The sequence below is a fragment of the Narcine bancroftii genome, chromosome 4 (genome assembly GCF_036971445.1).
Source record: "Narcine bancroftii isolate sNarBan1 chromosome 4, sNarBan1.hap1, whole genome shotgun sequence".
Classification (NCBI taxonomy): Eukaryota; Metazoa; Chordata; class Chondrichthyes; order Torpediniformes; family Narcinidae; genus Narcine; species Narcine bancroftii.
This window is the reverse complement of record NC_091472.1, coordinates 249,337,191-249,363,047: the sequence shown is the minus strand read 5'-3', so window position 1 is coordinate 249,363,047 and position 25,857 is coordinate 249,337,191. Positions and strand designations below refer to the sequence as shown.

The window sequence follows — 25,857 nt, the reverse complement described above, 5'->3', positions numbered from 1 at the left end:
AGATCTTTAATCCAGATGATCAAACTTGGAAGCACTTATTTCAAGTATGGCAAGCTTTTATAAATTTGAAAATATAAATCTTTTGCAGATGTTAACTTGAAATAATAAAGTAATTTCAAGTTTTTTTCCACCCATTTCTTCTTGATTACCTCATTGCAGAAATAGTTGTATTCCTTTTTCTCCAACTTGTTTTTCCATCATTTTCCCCTTCCAACGTTCAGAAAACATCAACAATTTACAGTGCAGAACTTGTGCAAATTGAGCAGCAAAGAATAAAACCTGCTTGTTTGTAAGATCAATTCCTTCAAAGATACTGAACCCCATTTTTCCGAACCAAAATAGTTTTGGTTCATTTGAATAGGTTAAACCAATTGTCAGTATTTGTGGTTGCATGACACATTGAATAGTTTTTTTCCTTTTCCCAGAGTAAATGGTTCTTTTAACTTAGCATAAAGTCAAAATGCAATTTTTATAACTATAAATCACTGCAACAAACTGTTCAGTTATTCTCATTTTCCAGTTTCTATTACTGCGGAATTAAATTACAACCGTTCCCCTGGGCCTTGTTCTCACATAACATCTGAAACATTAAATATTGTTCCTAATTTGTGTTTGGATTTAGTTTCACAAGCTGTCTTTCATAATTCTAACCTTGAATCTCTTTAAGCATAGCTTGGGTATTTCTTACTGGTGTGTATCGACACCACAATGTGCTGCCAGGTGTTTTATATTATTATAAAAATTGATGTTTTTTGACAGAATTACTTCGCTAGTCAGAATTCTATATCAACGGTGTAGGTACAGCGAAACAGGTGGGTTTTCAGGAACTGTTTGAGTAAATGGTTAGATCAATTTTGTATTAATGATTTCTATAATCCATATAGCTTCACATAATTGGATCTGAAGTTGATCCTTTTGGACTTGTGAAAGCTCAGCATATTCAACTGCTTCAAATTTGCTTTCCATGCTTATTTAAAAAAACAAAACTCTAGAACAAATAAATTGCCACTATGAAATAGAAGTATTATAAACCTATGCAAATTCCTGACTTCCACTTCATCTAGGAGCACTAGCTTTTACTATAGAACAAAGTTTACTGATTTGAGTAGCTCTTTAGTTCATGTGTTTCTGAACAACTTCCTCATAGGATGAACAATCTTAGAAAAATACAACATGGGGAAATGTATTTTTTATGCTTCTGCTGGTAGAAAATGAGCAAGATAATTGAATCATACCCTTCTAGTTCTTTGTATGTCAGTCACAGCTCTTCAAGTGCACATCCAACCATTTCAAACATTAGTAATACCTTTGGCACCTACCATACCTTTGAGTATAATAGTTTCTCATCTCTCTATTCCTTCATTACTTTCAACTCTTTGCTCCTTTGCTTTTTTCTCCTCCTGCTGGAAGGACAAAGTCTTGGTGGTCCATGGTATCTCAGTCTCTCATGATGATATAATCTCCATTAAGTCTTCTTGGGTATTTCAAAGAAAACATTCTTGACATCCAATTTTTCTTCACTTTTCCATAATTTTCTGGTCTTCACACAACTTCATGTTGTCTCTGATTACATTCACCTTTTTTCTGCAAGAAGGTGTGCAGACTCGACTGATGGCTTAACAAATTTGGTATAGAATTTCAGGATCGCATTTCAGCCTTTGTGTTCTCTGCCTGGGCTAATTAAAAGAAAATGTTTTTTGTGTGCCTTTTTGCCATCCGATTGCCCTGCCTTGCTCTCTGTAGAAGATGTGGTAACCTACACATTGCTTTTATTCTCATACACTGCACAATTCTCCAAATCCTATGGACCTGTACAATTGCACTACCTTGCACTTTTCTGAATTTAAGTTTCTCTTTGATGCTTTTTTGCCAAACTGCCATAATGATCTATGTCTTACTGCAATATTAAAACACTAAATGTTCATAGGTTGGCTGATTAATTTGTGGATTATCCAGTTTCTGCAGCACAGAACATGATGTCAATGGAAAGTAAAACCATCTGTAGATGCTGGAATTTAAAGGAATGAACTTTTGCTCAAGGAGTGTCTGAGGAAAGCGCAAAATATTCTCAGAGATCTGAACACTTTCACAGATAGTGACTAATTACTGCAGGATATGTGATGAATATTTAAAGCAAACTTCATGATTAATCCATAGTAACTTTAGTTGCTGGTGATTTTTGTTCTGTGTATAAATGTATAGCTAACAAATAAGAATGGTTTTAAAATGAATTCCCTTAGTGCTGTCACATTTTCAAATGTATATTCAGGCCACGTTTGGGATTGGACCATATTGTTTGCTACAAAGGAGAGAGTGATTTCTACAATATTGTTTGCTACAAAGGAGAGAGATCTGGATTTCCCAAGCAATTTAACACTTAACTCCAGATATTTCCTTCACTGCCAGGAAGCATAAGACTTGTGAATGAGTATGCAAAATTGGAAGGCCTGAACTTCCTGATGAATGTTCATTTTAGTGCAGTTGTAAAATAGACATTGTTAAACTCTGCAAGGATCCTAGTACTGATGTTCCAAAGTCCTCTAACTTCCCAGCAGCTATATTGGAAATTCTTTGTTAAACCTACAGCAACCAGGTTAGTTGCAGACTTGATTCTAAATTTTTCATTTCAATGTAAATAACACTTTTGATATCTGAATATTAGACATTGTTATGCTGGTTAAGAATAGGGCAATGACTTTGGTTATTGGATTGCTGTTTGGGTAGATTTGAATTTGAATTGTTTTATTGTCACTGCCCTAAAATGTGATCAGAAGTTTTGGTTTGTGTGCTATCCATGCAATCCCACATCTGTAGAAAGTATTGCAATAATAACACACAAATGGACAAATAAATAAGACTACTGCATAGAGAGTAGGGTAACAGTAGTCAAATACAGGTACTGCTGGACATAGAGAAACGTGCAAAAACATTCTGCAGGGAATAGTGAAAAATATAGTTATAAGATAATACAAGGGCACCATCTTTTGCCAGTGTGTGATCCACTCAGGAGTCTGTTAACAGCGACAAAGAAACTGCCTTGAATCCAAAGGTTCACATGCTCAAGCACTTCCTGATGGATAGTGGAGAAGAGGGTGTGATGGGGGTAGGATGAGTCTTTTAATATTTTAATAGCTTTTATGAGACCGTGAGAGAAATAGATGGAGGAAATGTTGATTTATGTGATGGCCTGAGCTGCATTTGCTGTTCTCTTCAGTTTCTTGCTATCCTGGGCAGAGCAGTACCCTGCTGCAATAGATTTGGAAAGTATGCTTTCTATGGTGCATTTGTCAAAGTTGTTAGGAGACTTCAGGAACATGTTGAATACCTTCAGGCTTCTGAGAAAGTAGTCTTTAGTGCACTTTCTTGGTTGACCAGGAAAGGTTGATAATATGTACTTGAAGTTTTTTACCATCTTCCCTACAGCACCATAGTTGAACACTGGGATGTTTTTGTTTTTTGAAATCAATATTTTCCTGTCATTGAGGGAGAGCTTGTTGTTCTGGAACCATGCCACCAGATTTTCTATACTCTGTCTTGTCACTGAAATACAGCTTAGGGCAGTATGCCATGTCAGTTATTACTTGTGATCAAAGAGCAACTTTCTGGCTATGCTAGAGTAGTGACTTTTTGCAATATCTGGATAGGATGAAAACCTAAGATTTTACATTGTTACACGTGACAATAAACCATACATCTACAAATCCTCTCCAGAAGCTCAGTCCCTGGCAAGCATGGACCTAGTAGATAGGTAAATGAAGAGTGTATATGTCCTGCTGCTGCTGCTAGGGATTCTGGGTGAATATATTTATCAATACTTTTGCTCACTTAAAAGAAACTGGGAGTAAAAAGAATCATTAACTTTTTTATGCTCTTTTCTTGAATGTAGTTTGAGGATTCTGATCAAGATTCATTTGAAGATATTTGGGTGTGACTTCTAATTTTACAGTGATCTGTAACTTACCACTTGTTCTTGATGCTTGCTTCAAGTCTGTTGGTTATCAGCTGATGAAATCTGAACTCTAGACTCATAATTTGCAAATCTGAGTAATTTTCGATAGAACTTTCTGTACTTTGACATAAAATGTCTCATTGAAAAGACTGAGAAGTCTTGTTATTTGTTTGAGGGTTTTCTCCTTTGTCTACTTCTGGTCTGAACATTTCTTTGGCTTGGCTTCGCGGACGAAGATTTATGGAGGGGTAATGTCCACGTCAGCTGCAGGCTCGTTTGTGGCTGACAAGTCCGATGCGGAACAGGCCGACACGGTTGCAAGGGAAAGTTGGTTGGTTGGGGTTGGGTGTTGGGTTTTTCCTCCTTTGTCTTTTGACAGTGAGGTGGGCTCCGCGGTCTCCTTCAAAGGAGGTTGCTGCCCGCCGAACTGTGAGGCGCCAAGATGCACGGTTGGAGGCGATATCAGCCCACTGACGGTGGTCAATGTGGCAGGCACCAAGAGCTTTCTTTAGGCAGAACATTTAGGCTGTCATTATAATGTAGGATTTGAAATCTGTTTTTCTACAAAATGTCCATCAAAAATTATGCATGTTTTAGATCATGCATACTTGAGAAGCCCAGCCCACCCAGGAAATTTGATAGTTTGATTTACCTGAGCCTGGGTATCATTTTCTGGTCATCGTAGGTGCATGGTCTGTCGTAACATATGCATAATGCACATTTCAGCTTTTGGAGTTGGTGTAAAAATGTGCAATCTCAACCTGTTTTCTTGATTCTTCAAAAGGTGATGTAAGCTTGACAGTAGATTGTCAGCCATATATGACTTTGTCTCCACACTGGGATTTTTTTGCTTTCCTATTTCTGTCTGACTGACTTGTATTTCTATTACTGGTGGGGTGGTTTTTCCCATAACTGCCTTCAATTAGTTTATCACTGCAGAGATGTGTTTTCATCTGCTACCTCGTAACCAGCTAGAACAGGGATTCTTGGATCATTTGGCTTCCTTCTGAACTAGAGCGGAACAATGTTCTGGCAGGAAGATTTTCTAGTGCTCAAACTAGATTGACCTGAGGCTGGGGCACAGAGTAGTGCTGGGGCCAAATACTGTATTTGAAGAGCAAGTGAGATTGGCATGGTTATCAGGTACCGTATATGGCAAAGTGAGTGGAAAGACCTGTGGTTTTAATTTGCTTTGAAATAAATGCAGAGACACAACAGGTAAGGCTGATGAATGCGGGGCGTAGATTGGCTCAGGAGACTGGAATATTATAGGCAGATAGTGGACAGAAATTGGAAGAGTAGAGTGATGTTACTGGAGTCTTTAATTTCCTCATGTGACTGTGGCACCCATAATTCAAAGGATTTAGATGGGTGGGATTTAAGTATGTCCAAGAGAGCTTTCTAAATCAATATATTGAGCACCCTATTAGATACAAAACTGAACCTTCTAGGGAAACTGTGACAGTGGGGAGCATTTTGGTCCAATTATTTTAACTCCAGTAGTTTTAAAATGGTAATGGAGAAGGAATGGGGCTAGTCTGCAGGTTAAAGTCCTTAACTAGGACAAGGCTGATTTTGGAGCATTAAGTCAAGAGGTGGTTGGGCAAAGATGGGTGCAAGATGGAAAGTAAAAAGTTTTTCAAGGCAAGTTAGCTAGAGTTCAGCCATTTCATGTTCCTGTTGGAGTAAAGGGCAAGGCTGGTAGGTTTAGGGAGCCCTGATTGGCAAGGGATATTGAGGCTCTCAGGAAAATAGAATGCTAGTGTTAGATTTAGGAAGTCAGGATCAAGCAAATCCCTTGATGAGAACAGGAAGTGCAGGATTTCACTTAAGAGGGAAATCAGAAGGGCAAAATGATGACATGCAATGGATGGATACCTTGAATGAATGATGAGCACTTTATTAGTTTGGTTTTAATCAGATCAGTGCAACTTCCAAGATGTATTTTGTTTAAACAATGCCTGAGGCAGCAGCTCTATTTTCTTCCTGTGATGGTGGGTCTGTGAGTTTCCTCTGGATGCTCAGGTTTCCTGTCAACTCCCAAAAGTGCACAAGTTGCTGGCTATTTGGCTGCTGTAAATCTGTAGATTATAGGGGAGTGGTATAATTTTTATGTTGGGGGTGCTTTTCAAAGGGAAAAGTAGTTGTTGAGAATGTGGGAAAATTTGAGATTAATATAGGATAAATGACAATCAGAAGTTGATGGTTTCAGTAGGCTGAAGGTCCTGTTCCTGTGCTGTCTGACTGTCTAATAAACTTAAACTTGGTTTGACATTCTGCAAGTTTAAGACCTTGGCTGGGCATGTTTTAAATGAGAATTATTTCACTTGAGGGAGGGGAGAGGGAAAATCACTTGGAATTGTCTTTCAAAGGGAGCCAATAATTCAATTAGGTTTGAATATCTCATGTTCAAATCCTACAATATTAATGATTGTTTCTAGTGAGACGATAAATTTATTGATGAGTTAATGAATATCACTGATAAAATTGACGAATCTTTTTAGAATTCAATTCTATAACTCTGAGCTGCGTGTGGGGGAAAAATATGGTATTTGTGTTTTGTCCTTTTAGAGTTGAAGTTGTTTAAAATTATTCAGTTTTATTCAGTGTGCCCTAAATGTATATGCATTGTGAGTGGTTCATTTTTCAAACTAATATCTATCTAGATGTCTGTGTTCCAGTTTTTATAGGTCACTTTTTAAAATAAGTTCAACATGTTTAAATTTGGCAATTTTATTGATGGCTGTGAAGTCGAGAAAGTACTGTAACAGTTACCTTATTGAAGGGAATGCTGCTAAAATAAATAATACAGTACTTCCCAGATTTTAATAGTGGAATAAATACTTTGTTTTAAATTGGCCAAGAAAGACTACACTGATTTCTGCTTTTTATTTGAATATTTTATTTTAAATTTTGTTTCTGTAACCATTACAGATACATAGAATAAAGAGGAAAAAAAAATCATTGATAGTTTCCAATTATCCCCATCCATCCTCCACCACCCCCCCCCCCCATGAGTCTCCAACGTAGAAGAAAGAAGGTAGAAAATAGAAGTGAAAGAAAGAGGAAGTGAATAAAGAAAAAGAATCACGAAAGAAAAAAGGAGCTTTCACGATCTGGAATTCAGTTCAGAAAGTCTAGCTCTTTTTCTTGAATCTCAAATATGGAAACAAGCAGGGACATAAAGACTCAGGAACAGAATATTCTTAAATATTCAACCCTGGTTATGCAAATATGGCTGCAATACCTGCAAAAAGATAGTATATTTCTTTCTTGTAAGTGATTTTGTTCAAAGGAATACAACTATGCATTTCCATGTTCCTCCGGGCTATGTCCAGAGGGGAATCGGACTTCAAGGTAACTGCAATACATTTCCTGGCTACTGCCAATGCAACTTTAAGAAATTCTAATTGATACTTAGACAGCCTTATTTTGGGTCTTGTGTCCATAATATTTCCTCGGAGAAACAATACTGGACTTTGTAGCAATTGTTTCCCAATGATCTGGTTTAATAAAATTCTTAAATTTTCCCAAAAAGGCTTCACTTTGTGCATGACCAGGTGGAATGTTAAAAAGGTACCTGTTTCTTCCTCACACCTAAAACATACGTCAGATATATTGGAATTTAATTAATGCAACTTCCGCGGGGTAAGATGTAGCTGATACAAAAAATTATATTGCACCAGTTTATATCTTGCATTAATTGTACTAGTCATGTAGTTCTAACATATATCGGACCAGTTCTTATCACCAATACTGATATTCAAATCTGATTCCCATCTTTGTTTTGATTTATATTAACTCTGGTTTAGGAGTACCCGATTTGAAGTAGAGAATATATTACTGATATGAATTTCTTTGTGATCCCCTTTCAAATCAGAATCTCCATTTCACTGCACTCTGGTAACATCATGGTTGATCCTAATTCATCTCTGGGGGTGGGGGGGAGACTCCTCTTAATTGAAAGTAGCAGAAGTATTGTGAATATTGTATTTATTTTTGACCTGTTCAACTGACATTAATTGCCCTTGAACATAGCAATCTTCTGCATATCTAATCCCTTTATGGGACCACACATGTAGAGTTTTATTATCCACTGTTAAAGGAATTGATCTATTTTGAATTGAGGTCATTTCTGCTTTTGAATTTAAACTTTGTTTGATTTGTTTTAAAGGAAGCAAACTGCACCCCCCCCCCCCCTCGTCTTCACAAAACTTAAAACATGGTTTTAGAATAGTGAATATCAAGATTTAATTTATTTTTAGGTATGCTATGATGGAGAGTGAGGTTCTGCTTAATTTGGAGAAAAATGTCAAGCATTTAAATTGAAGAAATTACTGCCATTCACAGCTTTTGAATGTTATGCTTTTTCCCCCTCCCTCAAGATAGAGCATTTTTAAATGACATAGTTGTGAACTGTTGTTGTGGGAAGTTTTATTTAAAACAAAATTTGCAAACTCATGGCTGCATTAACTGTCTGACTAGTACAGAGATTTGAGGGTTCTTTTGACTGGCATTGGTTCCTAATAAGTTCTTAGCTGTGCCATACAGCTGTCTGACTGCTTTGACTAATGGTTGAGAGTTTATTTGGTGAATGGCTAAATGATGTGAATTGGAAGATCACATGTTTAATCTCTGATTTGCAATGAATTGTATGACTTGGGACAAGGAAGGCATTTCAGTGTAAGAGTGTCAGGGAAAAGGACAAACTATGTTCCTGCTCTTGGCTAATGCTATGCATGTGTGAGAAGATCTCAAGGACAACACTATTTGCTTCATTTGCAACCATTTGAACACTTTATCTGTCTTGTTAAGTTCTGCATAGCATCCACTTGGGAAAGTACCGGAGGGTGACTTTTTATATGTGGACCTATGCTCCAGGATTATGTGAAAACTGGTGAGAGGAACAAGTTATTTTTACACTTCTTTGAGACTTCTACCTTGTACCTGTTTTTAAGTCGTTTTTATTTTTTATAGTCTTTCACCTCGGTGGAAATGAACTTCAGCCAGGAGAGCAAGTGGGAGCTGCATACTCTTTCACAACTTCAGTGTGCCAGTCTTCTGTAAATGGCCATAAAGGAGGTGTGTGTATACACAGACCAATTCCCAGTGTTTGTTTTTTTTTAACTTCATGGACTATCCTAGCAGAAACCACCCAAGAACTGACACAGCTCATCTGGCATGGCATTAAAATTAACAATGCACAGTAGCTGAAAAGTTCCTGGTCTGTAGCAGTACTATTGGTATGTCAACAGGGATTTGAAGCCTGCTTCCAATTTACACACTGATATGTATCTAAAGTAACTTCTTTAAAAAGAATCCCTGTTTGAACTGGTTCCTGCATTTGATTTCAATGCAGTGAGTATGAGCTGTTTAAACATGTCCTGTTATGCAATTTTTCTGTGTTGATCCAATTTATTTCAGTGTAATTTAGAGATACAGCACGGTAGCAGGTCCTTGTGGCCTGCATTGCCCATATATACCCTTGTGTCCAATTACTCTACTAACCCTGTATGTCTTTGGAATGCGTGAGGAAACCAGAGCGCCCGGAGGAAACCCATGCACACACAGGGGAACGTCCAACCTCCTTGCGGACACACAGGGGAACGTCCAACCTCCTTGCGGACACACAGGGGAACGTCCAACCTCCTTGCGGACACACAGGGGAACGTCCAACCTCCTTGCGGACACACAGGGGAACGTCCAACCTCCTTGCGGACACACAGGGGAACGTCCAACCTCCTTGCGGACACACAGGGGAACGTCCAACCTCCTTGCGGACACACAGGGGAACGTCCAACCTCCTTGCGGACACACAGGGGAACGTCCAACCTCCTTGCGGACACACAGGGGAACGTCCAACCTCCTTGCGGACACACAGGGGAACGTCCAACCTCCTTGCGGACACACAGGGGAACGTCCAACCTCCTTGCGGACACACAGGGGAACGTCCAACCTCCTTGCGGACACACAGGGGAACGTCCAACCTCCTTGCGGACACACAGGGGAACGTCCAACCTCCTTGCGGACACACAGGGGAACGTCCAACCTCCTTGCGGACACACAGGGGAACGTCCAACCTCCTTGCGGACACACAGGGGAACGTCCAACCTCCTTGCGGACACACAGGGGAACGTCCAACCTCCTTGCGGACACACAGGGGAACGTCCAACCTCCTTGCGGACACACAGGGGAACGTCCAACCTCCTTGCGGACACACAGGGGAACGTCCAACCTCCTTGCGGACACACAGGGGAACGTCCAACCTCCTTGCGGACACACAGGGGAACGTCCAACCTCCTTGCGGACACACAGGGGAACGTCCAACCTCCTTGCGGACACACAGGGGAACGTCCAACCTCCTTGCGGACACACAGGGGAACGTCCAACCTCCTTGCGGACACACAGGGGAACGTCCAACCTCCTTGCGGACACACAGGGGAACGTCCAACCTCCTTGCGGACACACAGGGGAACGTCCAACCTCCTTGCGGACACACAGGGGAACGTCCAACCTCCTTGCGGACACACAGGGGAACGTCCAACCTCCTTGCGGACACACAGGGGAACGTCCAACCTCCTTGCGGACACACAGGGGAACGTCCAACCTCCTTGCGGACACACAGGGGAACGTCCAACCTCCTTGCGGACACACAGGGGAACGTCCAACCTCCTTGCGGACACACAGGGGAACGTCCAACCTCCTTGCGGACACACAGGGGAACGTCCAACCTCCTTGCGGACACACAGGGGAACGTCCAACCTCCTTGCGGACACACAGGGGAACGTCCAACCTCCTTGCGGACACACAGGGGAACGTCCAACCTCCTTGCGGACACACAGGGGAACGTCCAACCTCCTTGCGGACACACAGGGGAACGTCCAACCTCCTTGCGGACACACAGGGGAACGTCCAACCTCCTTGCGGACACACAGGGGAACGTCCAACCTCCTTGCGGACACACAGGGGAACGTCCAACCTCCTTGCGGACACACAGGGGAACGTCCAACCTCCTTGCGGACAGTGCCGTATTCAAACCTGGGTTGCTGGCCCTGTAATATTTTGCTAAACACTGCACTAACTGTGCTGTCCTCATGACTCAAGTGTATGGCTGAATTCCATCCATTGTTCATCTCTTCTCTCAGTGCCTACTACCATAATCATGTTATAAAACTTAAGTCAGTGTGATGTCATCTTTTGCAAGGTACAGGTCATTGACCATCTTTGTTCAGTTTAGCAATAGTCAATTGGGAAAGGCTATCCTGCACCACAAGTGTTTGGCATTCGTCACAACACTATTATTCTGTAAGTTCTTCACTCACTAAAAATGTCATCAGGCATTTTGACACGTGCATGTACACTGCATGCATGAACATGTATGTATATGCAGAGTAATGCTTTCCTCTAAGCCAATGCAATGGAGCATCTGGCTCGCCTTGCTATTAAATGCACCTTTTCACTGTATAATTGTGCCATAAACCAGGAGCCTGATGTATTTGGAACTGTTGGAATATGAAATTTCCATTGTCAAAATTTATTGCTAGCCTTTTGGAAAGATTTGGATAAGATGCAAAATGTGTTATTGTGGAGATACAGCACAATTTGCCACTACCATCAGGATCTGATGAATTCTCATTTTGCTTTAATATTTTAACCCTCCCAAGAGGACAAAAGTTGTCAAACTTTACAATGCAGTGTCTGCTACAAATGAGATTATTTTGTTTTTATTTGTCGAATTTTTTTATTATGTGACTAAAAAAAAGGCATTTAAATTTGTAATCAATGTGCCATAATATTTCAAAGAACATTATAAATGGACAATTTATCTTCAACTAAATTGGGGTAATTGATTTATTAATCCTTTTTTTAAAAAAAATTGGGTGGGAGTAACACATGTAATAGGTGTGAAATATACTCATCCATTTTAAATGGGCTGCTAACTGAGTAGACTCTTTGCTCTGGAAAGTTGTGTATATCATAGCACCAACTAATTAAACTTGTCTCTTTTCATTCAAGTTTCTAGCTTTTCTATGTATTTTAACGTTCACTTTTAATTAATTTTGCAAACTGACAATAATATACCAAATTAAGATATTAGAACATAATAAGCTAGGTATGCTTGCATAAAGCTGGCACATCTTCAGAACATTGCCGAGAGATTATGTGAATGGACCGAAGCAAGTCCAAAAATTGAATTTGTATATCTGATTCTGTAATAAACATGGCATACAACAGCACATCAGACTGCTATCATGAAATGCAGGCATGGACAAACGCTTTCTGTTGCCACTTGAGCAATGTTAAAGTCTCACCAATGAGATCATACAGAATTAAGATTCTTTATTTGTAATATCCTTTATCAATATGTAAAATGTTCTTTTGATTTTTTTTTGTCATTGATAACATTTGTTGACATTGTTTTTATTGCAGGAATTCATGATAAATGTCATTAGTTTGAGTTTATGCCCTCAGTGCAAAATGGCTCTAGACCTCTGTATGTACTTCAATTGCTTTTAAGCTCTGGTATTTAAAATGCTGGATAGTTTTTTTTTGTTACTTTGCTGGGCAAAGTGTTCTCTTAACTGTTTTATAGAAGTAACATTCAGTCTTTTCTTTTTAAAAGGCATAATTTACCTGTTTAAAATTCATTGATTTTTATTTTTGGAGAAGAATTGGAGAGAATTTTAATATTTCAGATTACAGTAAATTTCTGATTATCCAAAAACCACTGAACCAAAATTCTCAGTTATCCAAAATTTTAAAAGTAGGAAAAAAAGATCTTTTATGCTTTTATTTTGTGAGCAGAGATCACGTTTTTTGGTAAGAATTAAACATTATTTCATACTTGAAAAACCTTCCATTGTGTTTTTCTCCCCCTTGTTGTTTAATCGCTGATACTGTTGATGCCTATGGGGGTTGCTTAAAGCAATTTCTCAGTTATCTGAAAAATCCGGTTAACCATAAAACGTCTGGTCCCAAGTATTATGGATAATTGGAAACTTACTGTATAATTTAAAAAGCCGTCTCTTGGAATTTAAAAACATATGCAGTCGTTTTGTTTGAATGACTTGCAAATATTTTTGAACGCTTAAGTTTCAAAAGATAGCCAAATATCTCTGGGCAAGTAGAGAAATGTGATTGAGCATGGTTTGGACTATTGCAGGAGAAAGATGGCAATGCAAGAAAAGATTTTGAATATGGTAAATGGTGGATGAAGTCATTGCCATTCATGGTCTTGGTTACAGAAAAGTGCTCATTGCAGTAATCTTTCAGATCCCAAAAACGTAGAGTTAAGCAGATTGGATGGGAAAGGCAAATTTTTTTCAAGGATTTGAAAATAACTGGACTTGTAGATGTATTGGAGGGTGGGGTGCAAATAAAACATCAGACCCAAGATCGGTACATTTATAGAGTAAATGAAGAGTAATACACTTGGAGGATGCCTGTATTGTCATAAGTTGATGGGGGCGTTAAGTGGAGGGGATGCCAAAAGTACAAGTAAAGTTTGACAGAAATTAATAATAAAGCTGAAAAGATGATATTAGCGTGTTTTGAGCTACGGGAATTATCCAGGATACCTGTGTTACAATACATGGTTCAGGACAGTTAAATTTTCAGGAGGAGGGATATTTGGTAAGATGGACTGGGCTCCATTACAATTCAAATTTGTCAGACAAACTATTGATAGACAGGTATGTTCATGGAATTAAAGATGACTGCAAGGTAAAATTGATGTTGGTATGAAGTCGATACAAATTAGTGGTAATAATTGGATTGAATAGATTGACTCTCAACAAAGGACACAACAATATAGAAAAAAATAATTAACATTTTATAACAGTATAGATTTGGAAAGTATTAACTGTTTCTGTGACTATTTTAATGAGTTGTTGCCAACACAAATATTGTAGATGGAAAATGGTCTTCAATATAATTGTACACAATGCAAAAATTAAGTATTCATTTTGCTAATCGGAAGTTCTTCAAAGTGTTTGTAATCTTGCTGATTTTTAGCATTGATTATTTTTTAATTATCTCAAATTCCTTACTCCAGGCATTCAGTTGGAGATACCAAAGTTCCTTTTTGTTTTCAATCCTGTGTGAAGCCATTGAAATATGCAGTTTCTGTCAATGACCTTGGGACTGAGTATGTTCACAAATATGTTGGGAAAGAGCCCAGTGGATTACGTTTCAACAAACTCTTTCTCAATGAAGAAGGTATCATTTGCATTTTACATTTTCTCTGCTTTTTTGAAAAAGTTAACATTTCCAGAAGATGATTTAATTCTGTGGTAGATTTTGGCATTTAAATTGACTATTTGCCTCATCTCAGCCATATTAATTTAACATAAAGGATATTTTTTGTTTTTAGTTTCTTAAATTGCAGATCTGAATGTTTCCATATATTGAATTTGGTATAATTCACTTTTCCATCCATGTTGATCTGTAGCCTTTTGCAACATATCGTGTTTCTATTTGCAAAACCTTTTGGATGGTACAAATTGTTAGTGATTGTAGCATTAAGCAATTTTCAGTGGACATCCCTTTGAGTATTTGTTTGCAATGCCATGTACAAGGAATCCAAGCTTTATAAAGCTAAAGAAGGAATTTTTCTGAAAATTTAACCAGTGCATTATTGCACACGGCTGGCATAGATCTCCTCTGGCATTTACCAGTCTCCCTGAGAAACTTTATTTGTTTCCCTTTTCTAAATTGGTATCAGTCATGTTATTTTGTTGCAGCAGTGTAGAACTTGTACAGCATTTCTATTCTCATTTTGTTTTCACTCAACTTGTAAAATTGCTCAACATGTGTTTACCCTCTTTTTTTCTGTAAGGTGCTGCCTCTCAGCATTTAAAGATCTTGTGGAAACCCTTTTCCTCATTGCCACACCAAATTTATGTCTGATTATCCCATCGTAGTATAACTTTATTTTGCGTTGTGTTTTGTATTCTTTCCCCCCTTTTGATTAAAGCACTTTGGATGATTTTTTTCTTCAGATACAGTAATGTAATTTGCAAGTTGTAGAATAATGGGAATGTGACAGGGTAATTTTGTCAAATATGTTGAGAAAGAGTTAGTTTATTCAGAGCAGGATCACCATTGGTCTGGTCAGGAAATATAATGATTTCAGTAGAATGAATTGTTTCTGTAAAGGATTTTGGGAACTTCTATTACCATATGTTTCGGCAGATAAGGCTACACTTGAAACACCCAAAAAAAGGGGTTGTTCTATAGGCCAGATACAAATACAGTGACCTTAAATTTCTACTCAAAATACCACTTGATTGGTTCCATAACCCACCCAGACCCCACCCTATAACAAATTTTTAAGATACCAGTATATATTTATTAATAACTGCTGTAGTATGCAGTTATTATTTTGCACTAAAATCCATTATTAATGTGGTGTTAAACCAATAAAAGAATTGTAAAATAAAAAAAATCACACATTTAAAATCCTTGAAAATCACTAGCTTCATTGTTTGAGGCAAAGAGCTCAGCAAGCATATCTGTCTCGCTGTTTATACTGTCATCATACGGGTCCTAGTCTAAATCTGGTGAGTCGGCTTTGGCGTCATGGCCCACAATAAATCATACTCCATGCTATTTATTGCACTTGGATACCCCAATATATATATATTTTTAAAAGATGTTATCAGTTAAATGATTGCAAAACATAACCCAGACCAACAAACTTTGTTGCTTGTGTATACCGCCTGGCTGTCTGTTCCACACATGTCCATCCATAGTTTACACCATAGTTTGAACGTGATTCATATTTACAGCATTTTGCTGGTGGCTCCATGCTAACAATTTGATTATTAAAAATGTTAAACTGGTTAAGTCAGAAGCTAGCAACAGACTGAACTGTGAATCGCTTTGTGATGGTGCTTCACCTACCTACTGACCATGCCCACCAGTTCAGTCAACACAACCGCAGCTCAGTATGGTACTGGTGTGATTGGGGGTCGTCTTATACCAATATGAGCTAAAATCATGAAATTCAGGCTGAAATTTGGTCTCGTTTTATATGAAGGCTGTCTTATCCACCAAAATATATGGTATTGCAAAACTGAAGGGGGTAATTGGAACTTAATGCTAATTTGGGACATTCTGAAAAGTGAAAATTCTATGCCAATAATTATACTATTCCAGCTAAACAAAATTGTTGCAGCAGAGGGCTGCAAACAAAGGTACAAATGGTGGACGTTTTTTACCAAGTGGGAGAATCTCAAATGATGGGATGTAATTAGGTGGCAGGTGGTTAAAATTAACATGCACAGAGTGGTAAATTTCTAGAATTCTATTGTAGAGGTTAAATTATTTGGGATTATCTGAAGTGAAAAATAGATGCATTTTTAAAAAAAAAAGTCATGGTATTAAGAATTATGGTGACCTGGTGCAGAAGAGGAGCAGCTCAGACATGGTATTCAATGGAAGGGCCATCTTATGGGATTGAGTAAACTGGAGGAACAGCAGGTCAGGTATCCTCCAAGGGTAGAAATTATCAGTCAACATTTTGGATGCCAACTCTTTGCCAAGACGTGTTCACATACGAAACATTGACGGAGTTTTATTTTTGCTCAAGATTTCAGCATCTGCGTCATTTGTATCTTTAAGTGATTGAGTGTTTGATTCTTGCTCATATTCTTATTTGGGATCGGAGGTTCTTCTGTCAATTGTTTAATTAAAATGTTGAGACATACAAGGTAACTGGCTCAGAGACATTTGCATCCTTGAAATGATTAATTAAAACAATCTCTGGCTAATTTACCATGTGCATTGATAACCAATAAGCATGAATTAATCAAAATGGTTGGGAGAAGCAATGGTGTTAAGAGAATTCAAGTTGTTCAGAGATTGGCGGATTCCTAATCTATGTTCCTTTGCATTTCCACTAATGTATCAACTCCCTTGGACTGTCTTACCATTACTGCTACTGTTGACACTTGCAGCTTCTTCTACTTCAATGGTCTGTATTTTCTAAATGTGATGGCCTTTTTTTTTCTGTTTCAGATAAACCACATAATCCTATGGTAAATGCTGGAGCTATTGTAATAACTTCCCTCATTAAGGTGAGCAGTTCATATATTTATTTCTTTTGTGGCTGACTTGTTAGATTTTGTGCATTTGAATACATACCAGTATATTTTATGTACCAGTTCAAGAGAAGAATTCATCAGCCAATGACAATAATTTCAATCAACTTACTACAATAACAATTGTAATAAAAGCTAGACTAGATCATCATTTGTGTCGATATCACAATGTTTTCTAACAATGACCTGATCTGGCTTTTAACCCAATTGTTGCCTGCAGTCCATTAATTATTTCTCTCCACAAGATTAAAACCCCATTTAAATCCACTATAGGAAATTTGTCAATTCACTTGGAACTATATTGGAAGGAAAGTTTCAATGGGTGTACATTATGAAGAAACTTTTGAAAAATCCATCAGACAGCATCTGCTGGAATATCCTTAATAAACCAATCTATTTAAGGAATTAGTCATGTTGTGGGGGGGGGGGGAGGTTTTTAACTTCAGGGGGCATGATGAGTGTTTCTGATTACACTCCTGGAGTTTCACTCTCAAAATATAGACAGGAATTCAGGTCCTCTGCTGTGCATTTAATGTTTGTTTTGTGACTGATGAAGTAATGTTTTTATATAGATATGTTTTAAAGGAGATGAATTGTGGCAGGTTTTTTAGTGTAGTTCTCAAAAAGATACAAACACATCAAAACAGATCTCATTTAAAATGCTCAAGCCAGACAGTCCAGACTCCGAGTGCCTTTGCAAAAACTTTGAAGAGTGCCTATAAGGACTTCATAAATAGGTGCTAATTGGAAATACAGTGAAGTAATGGATTATTGTTTTTGAAAGCAACAGATGAATGGGCTTGAAGATTGGGTCCGGTTGTGTGTGTGTGTGTCCCATTTTTAACTGCTTGTGAGTTCTTAGTTCAGCCCTTGTCAAAGCCCTTGTAGTCCATACAAGAGGACTTGGCTGCCTGTACAATGTTTCACTTGAAGGAACTCTGTGGTGACCTGAAAGAAAGAGGTTATCATCTGGAAAACCCTGATGAGGCAAGCTTCTTCAGCAAGACACTGAAGTGGCTGATCAGAAGGAATCAGTTGTGGATGTCCAACGAGCAACAAATTTCTCTCTGAAAACGAACCTTTCAAGCACCAAAACCTGGAGAAATTCATAAATATTAAATTCTGTGCACAGTTTTAGAATTGCCTGATACCATTAAACTTGGAGGGGTGAAAAGTGGGATTGGACTGTGAATCAAATAGTTTTTTCTGAATTTACTCACACATTACATACATGTGTGCTTAGAAATAGAAGGTGGTTAAGTTAGGTTAAGTTAATAGTAATAAGTTATAGTTTGATCCTGTTTTTTGTTTAAAAAGTAACTTTTGTTTAAGTTACCATTTGTCTTGGTGAATTTCTATTGCTGCTTGGCCAATAACACTGGAAACACTTCAACCAGTAGGCAGATTCTTCCGAGGCCTCTGGGTTTGGGGGTCCTTTGGGCCCATAACATTTGGGGACACAAATGATGAAAGGCAAAGAAAATATGACTTGGAAAAGATTGAAAGAGACAAATTGTTTCAATTAGAGAAGTTAAAAATTGAGATGGAGGAAGGTAGGAGAATTGAGGCTGTAATTCCTGGGGAGAGGTAAATCTAGTTCCTCCTTTTGATGAGGGAAATCTAGATACATATTTTCAGATTTTTGAAAGATGGCCAAAAGAAAAATGGCCTCTAATGCTTCAAAGTGTATTGAAGGGAAAAGCACAAATTGCATCCTCTAGTTTGACTACTGAGCAAGTGGCAAATTATGATGCTATTAAACAAGTAGTATTGGAAGCTTATGAGTTGGTTCCTGAAGCATATAGACAAAAATTTAGGAGTTTGATGAAAACATGGAACCAATCTTGTATGGATTTTGCTCTGGGAAAATCTCTGTTTTGACCATTGGTGTGCCTCAAAAGGAATAAATAATGATTTTGACAGATTAAGAGAATTGATACTAATTAAGGAAATTAAAAGGTGTCTTCCAAATTAAAATAATTTAATTTGGAAGAAGACACCTTTTAATGAGAGAGATGTGGGGACATGGCAGTAAATGGCTAGGTTAGTGGATGAATATGCCCTGATTCACAAAAACAAATTCCAGAATAATAAGCCTTTTCAGGGGGTTAATGTGGAGCAGACTAATAAGCCTGAAATTAAGTCTGGGGAGGTTGTTAAGAGAAAAGATGAAGGTAAGCTGGAAAGGACAGAACTTCAGGATTTGTATGTAATCTGTAAGGGTGTAAGAAATCTGGCCACGTTATAGTGAATTGTCGAATTGTTTAATGTTGAAAAGAAAGGCTTTACCAGAAACATGTATTGAGACAGTTGAATTTAAGGAGAGCAGATGTTCCAAACATGGTAAGGGTGTCATGGATGTTTTCAAACCTTTTGTGTCAGAGGGCTTGGTTTCTGTAAAGGAGGGAGAATCACGGGTTCCAGTCAAAATTCTTGGAGATACTGAAGCTGCCAGTCACTGTTGTTGGAGAATATTTTAACTCTTTATCAAAGACTGACACAGGGGAGGTGACTGATTAGAGGTGTTGGAAGTGAGGTAGAGTCAATATCTCTCACAACATAGTGCTGAATTCATAATTAGTTAAAGGACCTGTTTTAGTAGGAGTTATGTCAAAGTTACTCAATGGAAGGAGTTTCATTTTTATTAGGGAATGATTTGGCAGAGGATAAAGTTGGGTCAGTTTTGAGATTAATAAATCTGCCTAGTATGGATGACGATGAAGAGATGTATCCTGCATGTGCTGTAACAAGGCTTTTGTCTAAGAAAATGATGAGAAGTTGAGGAAGATCCAATTGATAGAGACTTGTCCAGTACTTCTGAAATAGTCTTGAAAGAGAAGGTTAATTTTGAGAGTAAGGATTCTCTTTGTCAAGGAAAGAGTTAATTCAGCAAAAGAAGACAGATACAGATCTTATTAACTTAAGGGACAAAGCAGTAAGTGAACAGGAGATTAAAGAAATGGCCTCTGGATATGACTTGAAGGGTGAATTTTTAATGAAACCTTAGAGGATAAGGGTAGTGGAGAACAATCTGTATCAGAGGTGTCGTTGACAGAGTGGAGGAAGTGGTGGATCATAAGATTATGGAAACAGAATCTTGTGAGGGTAACCTTAAAGAAACCATGGTCCCTGTGTCAAACTCAGCAATTTTGGAAAACCTGGAGGAAAAGTTAGGCCATCTTAAGTCACAAGAACAAATGCAGTAGAAAGAATTAATATTGAAATATGCAAATCTGTTTTCTGATGTGCCAAAAAGGATATTAGTATTTATCATGATGTGGATGTGGGAGCGGCAAGTCGCATAAAACAATACCCCTATAGAATAAATATTCAGAAGAGTAAAATTCTGGATCAGGAGGTGGAATATACATTGAAAAATAATATTATTAGACCTTCGAACTCAGAATGGAGTTCTCCTTGTGTTCTGGTACCTAAACTAGATGGAACTGTTAGGTTTTGTACAGATTACAGGAAGTTTAATTCAATAACTGAAATAGATACCTATCCTATTCTGAGAATAGTTGACTGTATTGATAAAATTGGGAAAGCTAAATTTCTTACTAAGTTGGATTTGTTGAAGGGTTACTGGTGTGTGCCTTTGAGAGTGAAAAGAACATTTCGGCTTTTATAATTCCATCTGGTATATATGAATATAATGTGTTGCCTTTTGGCATGAAAAATGCCCCTGCATCATTCCAAAGGAAGATTAATTCAGTAATCCAAGGGCTGACACAAACAGATGCTTTAACCATATAACCATTGACGGAGCGGAAACAGACCATGTTGGCCTTTCGAATCCGCACCGGTTCACTGATTTTTGTGCGCCCTCTTCAGGCAATGGTCCCGTTCATCTTCTTCTTCTTAACCAGGGTCTCAATATCTCTTGAAAACATTATGAAGCAATTTCCTGTTTAAGCTCTTCAAAGGCAATAACGTTCAGTGTTTTATTGATGATTTGGTCACAAAAAGTGACACATAGTAAGAATTGGACGAATTGTTTGCAAGATTATCCAAAGCAAACTTAACTGTAAATTTAGGAAAAAGTGAATTTGGACATGCTACTGTAATATATTTAGGTCATGGCAAAGTTGCACCTATTCAAGCTAAGGTGAATGTAATTTCTGAATTTCCTATTCCCAATGGCAATAAAGCAGTGAGATGGTTTTCTCCAGCAATTTTGTGTGTTTCCTTCCATCACAACGTTTGCACTCTTTCTTGTTTCACTTGAGTTGTTGCACATTAGTTTTTGCATGGAGTTGATAGATTTAATAATACTTGGAAAAATTTCTGTATGGGTTCAATTTAAGTTAATTTAAAATAACCATAGCTCAATTATGACAAAATATTAAATCTTGCTAAATATGTTGCAAATATAAAATATTAATGTTTTGTAGTAACATTTATTTTATCCAGGGATTATTTTTATAATTAATTATGCAATCAATTTTAAAATTTAGTGGTAGTAATAATAAATTCACTTTAACTTGATGCATTCCACGATAAATTTAACCACATAGGTATATTTTGGGATATATTTTTTGAATTCTAACTTGAATATTAACACTATCTGATTTTTCTTTTACCCTCAGCATGGACTAAGCAATGCTGAAAGATTTGATTACGTGAGTAGTATGTTGCTCATTTGAATTTGGGGGGAAAAAAGTTGCCCTGGGCATTCATTTTGTACCAACAATTATAAAAGTAGAATGTTTTCAAAAGTTGATGCTTTTCTTTTGCAGGTTACACAATTCTTGAATCAAATGGCTGGAAATGAATATGTTGGTTTTAATAATGCAACGTAAGTGTATCCCACCCACACACACTTCCCATTCACTCACTTCAAATGTGGGAGATGTTTTGTATGTTCTCTAATACACATAAATATATAAATGTTTAAACTTGAATTTTTAGCAGAGAAATATTGACTTCTGAAATGTTTTGCCAGTCATTGATTAGACAAGATGCTGCTTTTGAAGCTAAGAAAATCAAGTAAGACTGTGAAACAGTATTTGGATTGAGCTATGTTACACCCAAAGTAACTGATTCTGGCATTATTTGAATAGCTACTTCCATCTGGAGGTGTTCCTTTAGTAGCTGATGTCATGAGAATACTTTCCTGTAATAAGGACTTTTTGAATATGAAATTGAACAGTATTTATTTCAGGAATGCATTTTTAAATTGAATTGGACCATTTTGAAGATGGGTAAATAAGTAAACTGGGAATTTTAATCCAATTTTTATTCAGTGTCTGGCAGGAGATGGTGGTTGTGCTATATTGTTTAGAGATGAAACTTTCATCAGAAAATTGCATTACAGTAGACCCCTGTGATAGCACTTTTGGCCCTCCATTTCAAATGTTTCCTTAGCCACCATATTTCAGTATGGGAGAAGATGTCTGTCTGTTACTTGGCCAGGGTGATCAGTGTGGCTTCTTGATACCTAGATTTATGGCTGCAGCTGGCTGATGAGTGAATGCTGGCTATTTCTGGGGACTGACGGCTCTTGTTCCATGTGTTGGCAAACCACCCTGATCCTGTGTTTCATCTTGTATTGAATGCGATGAAACCAGTTTTATTTCGCTTTTACCAGCCCAGGGATTTCGTTGTGATAACAAGTTTGATGATGGCTGCTTCCATTTTTGTCAGCTGTGTAGCTTGTCCAATAAGATTAGCCCTCAAGACAGCGGCTAGGAGGTCATTGCACAAGGTTGGCAACACAGCAGAGCTGTTGGGAATGCATCACTCAATATATACTAATAATTCTCTTGGTGCAGTTGCTCATGGGAATGCATAGTGTATTTTGTTTTCCCCAATGAAAACAGGCCAACGTTTAAAAAATGTTTTTCATTGACTTCATGTGAGATGCAGAGTAACCAAATCAAATTATATTGTATCTTTCAAGTTTTGACTCTGATTATTTTCAGGTTTCAGTCTGAAAGAGAAACCGGAGACAGAAATTTTGCTATAGGATACTACTTGAAGGAAAAGAAGGTGTGTAGTTTTTATTTCAAACTCTTTTCCTAACCAGTGCAGTCAATTAAAATTAATCTGAAGGCTCATTTTAAACTACTTAGTGAATTTTGAGTTTTGTCTTGTGGTTGCCTTATAAAGAACAGTATTGGTTTTGGAGGTAGGATTAAAAATGACACTGAAATATGCAAGTCTCAGCAAAAATCTTTCAAAATCTAAATAACTAATTTTTGTACAACCTTTCCAGTGTTTTCCAGATGGATGTGACATGACTAGTGTACTAGATTTATATTTCCAGGTGAGTAATTTTATTAACCACTCATTACAAAGACCTATCCGAAAACGTTTAGGACAATGGTGTATATTTGATTTGCACTTGAATTGTTGTGTCGTATCTGAAGTATATTTATTTCAATTTGCTGTTCTGCATCTGACAGTTAAAGGCAGTGAATACAGGATAACCAACAACGTGATTGGATCGGTTAAACTGAACCAATATACTGTATAAAGCTAAAAGATTCAACAGGTCAGTTAGCATCCATGGAGAAAGACGGGCAGTCAATAATTTGACAAGGTCCTTTTTGGCAAGACTCAAAGGGTCCTCACCTGAAATGTTGACTGTCCATTTTCCTCCATGGATGTTGTTGCCTGATGATATTTCAGCTCTATAATGTTTTCTAGGTCTTTTGTGACACCACTGAATCACAAACTACCAATAGCTTGAGGGTAGAGTTGGTCTGGGTTATGATTCCTATCTCTACATGTATGTTAGTTGGCAGATTAGTGCAATAAGTATTTGGCATTCTGGAAGGGAGTGGGAGTTTTGGACTTGTTCTTAAATACCAGTGTGGTTGAGATTTTAAGCACCACCAAGCACATGGTGCTTGGTTAATGACACTTCATTTGTCCTGGGAAAGAGTTTGTTTTGACTTGCAGAAAAGGTTATTGCAGGTATGGTTAGAAGAAAGAGAACATTGATGACTGTGAAATTGAATGTGCCAAGGAGATTAATCATATGACTGGCAATTCCAATTGAAAACAGATAAAGAGAGTTAATTAAGTTTGGAGAATTTGATATAGAGTCCAGAAGGTTGTAACGTGCTCAGAAGGAAAGAGGTGCAGACCAAGGAATCACAATTGGTCTTGAAATGCTAGGAGGGGAGGATGTGCCTGATGGTGGAATCACCAGGTATCAGGTGGAAATTATATAAAGTCATCACTCAATAAAAGTTTAGTTTTTCCCCATATACTGGAGGCCATATTGTGAACATGCAATGCAGTAGACCAAATTGAAAGTGTCGTTTCCTTGCCTGGAAAGACTTTTTTAGGTTCCTGGATAGTGGGAATTAAAGGATGGTCATTGCAGTTACACAGGAGATTGTGTTCATCTTATGCCAGTGTCTGCAATCTGCTAGAGGAACACTACGGGTCAAGTAGCTTGGGAGAAAAAGAAGGGCATACTTTTGAGCCAAGACTCCTTATCAAGACTGAGGAAGAAGCCAGTGAAGTGCATTCCCTGTGATTACATGAGAAAATGATGTCAGGTGGAAGTAGTTGATTGGGACATGAGCAGACCAAGGAATTACAATTGGTCTTGAAATGCTGGGAAGGGAAGATGTATCTGATAGTGTATCAGGTGGAAATTGTGAAGGAATGCAAAAGTGACTGGGCTGGAAGGAGCAGGCCAGGGGAATTCTGTCCTTGCTCTTTCAAAGGTGGGGGGGGGGGTGTTGCAGAGATATAAGAAATGGATGAGATGCAAACACAGAAGATGAGTCATAGATGGGCGATCAAAGGCATGAGAGGGTAAAAATTGGCAAAAAATGTAGTTTTTGGGGAACTGCATCGATGCTATCATTACATATTGGGAAAAGGATTGTGGGAGCAGAGCCAAGTAGGACTGAGGATCCCCTTTCATACTGCAAAGCTGTGATATTCCTGTAGACATGACCCATCTTAGGAAGCCGGCTGACTCTGTGAGTCAAATACCACTGAGACTACCTACTTGGGTGGATTGAAAATGGGTAAGTCTAGACCCCCCCGCCCCCCCCCCCCAATCCACCTTGCGATTCTTTCACAGTGCTTGAAAGGAGGATAAAATCCAGCTTTTTAAGCTCTGTGTAAAAGGGCAAAAGATTGTTCTACATATCTCAAAGACAAATGTAGCACATACCAATGCAAATATATGTAACTTTTTTTGATTTGGAGAAAAAAAGTGGAGTTGAAGGAGAAATATTTAGCCAGGCAAATAAATATATTGGAGGGTGTGATAGTACAGATTCTATCACCAATGTGTATATGTACAGATTGTAGTGTAGGATGACTGTGATTGGCTGAGAGTGTAGCTACACCTACTGGCAGGTTTTAAAGGATTGGTCCAAGCCAGACCAGGTCATTCTGGAATGGTTGACCTACTTGTGATATGCTCCAGTCTTTTAGTTAATAAAAGTCTTGATTTGGATCAACAAGTCTTTGGTTCTTTCGATGCGGACTACAGAGGGAAACTAGTTTGACCTCTGCTCCAGGAAGAAGCAGAGAGACCTTGCCTTAAATCCACCTGATATGGAATGAAGGTGTCGAGGGATTGTATGTCAATGGGAAAGATGAGTTGGTTGAAACCAGAAAATTGGCTTGTTGAAGTGGCAAAAGACATTTGAAGGATTACAGATGTTGCTCGGTGTGGTGCAGGGAAGAAACAATGGAGTCAAGATGAGAAGAAACTAGTTGATGGAGGCATAGTAAAACCACAATGCTGGAGAAACTCAGCAGGTAAAACAGTGTTCTTTATATAGCAAAGGCAAAAACACAAGCCACAAATGTCGGTCACAGACACCT

General features: G+C 38.0%; 1 protein-coding gene across 6 annotated transcripts in view; it reads left to right on the top strand.

Annotated features, from left to right (window-relative positions):
* Positions 1-25,857, top strand: part of LOC138761833 (glutaminase kidney isoform, mitochondrial-like) — an 82,277-nt gene that overhangs the window by 15,008 nt on the left and 41,412 nt on the right. For all 6 annotated transcript variants that reach the window (XM_069934643.1, XM_069934642.1, XM_069934646.1 and 3 more), the window contains 6 exons: positions 14,004-14,167; positions 16,970-17,028; positions 21,642-21,674; positions 21,792-21,850; positions 22,977-23,043; positions 23,270-23,320. In XM_069934643.1, coding sequence (XP_069790744.1) covers positions 14,004-14,167; positions 16,970-17,028; positions 21,642-21,674; positions 21,792-21,850; positions 22,977-23,043; positions 23,270-23,320 — 433 coding nt within the window. The remainder of the gene's footprint in view (positions 1-14,003; positions 14,168-16,969; positions 17,029-21,641; positions 21,675-21,791; positions 21,851-22,976; positions 23,044-23,269; positions 23,321-25,857) is intronic.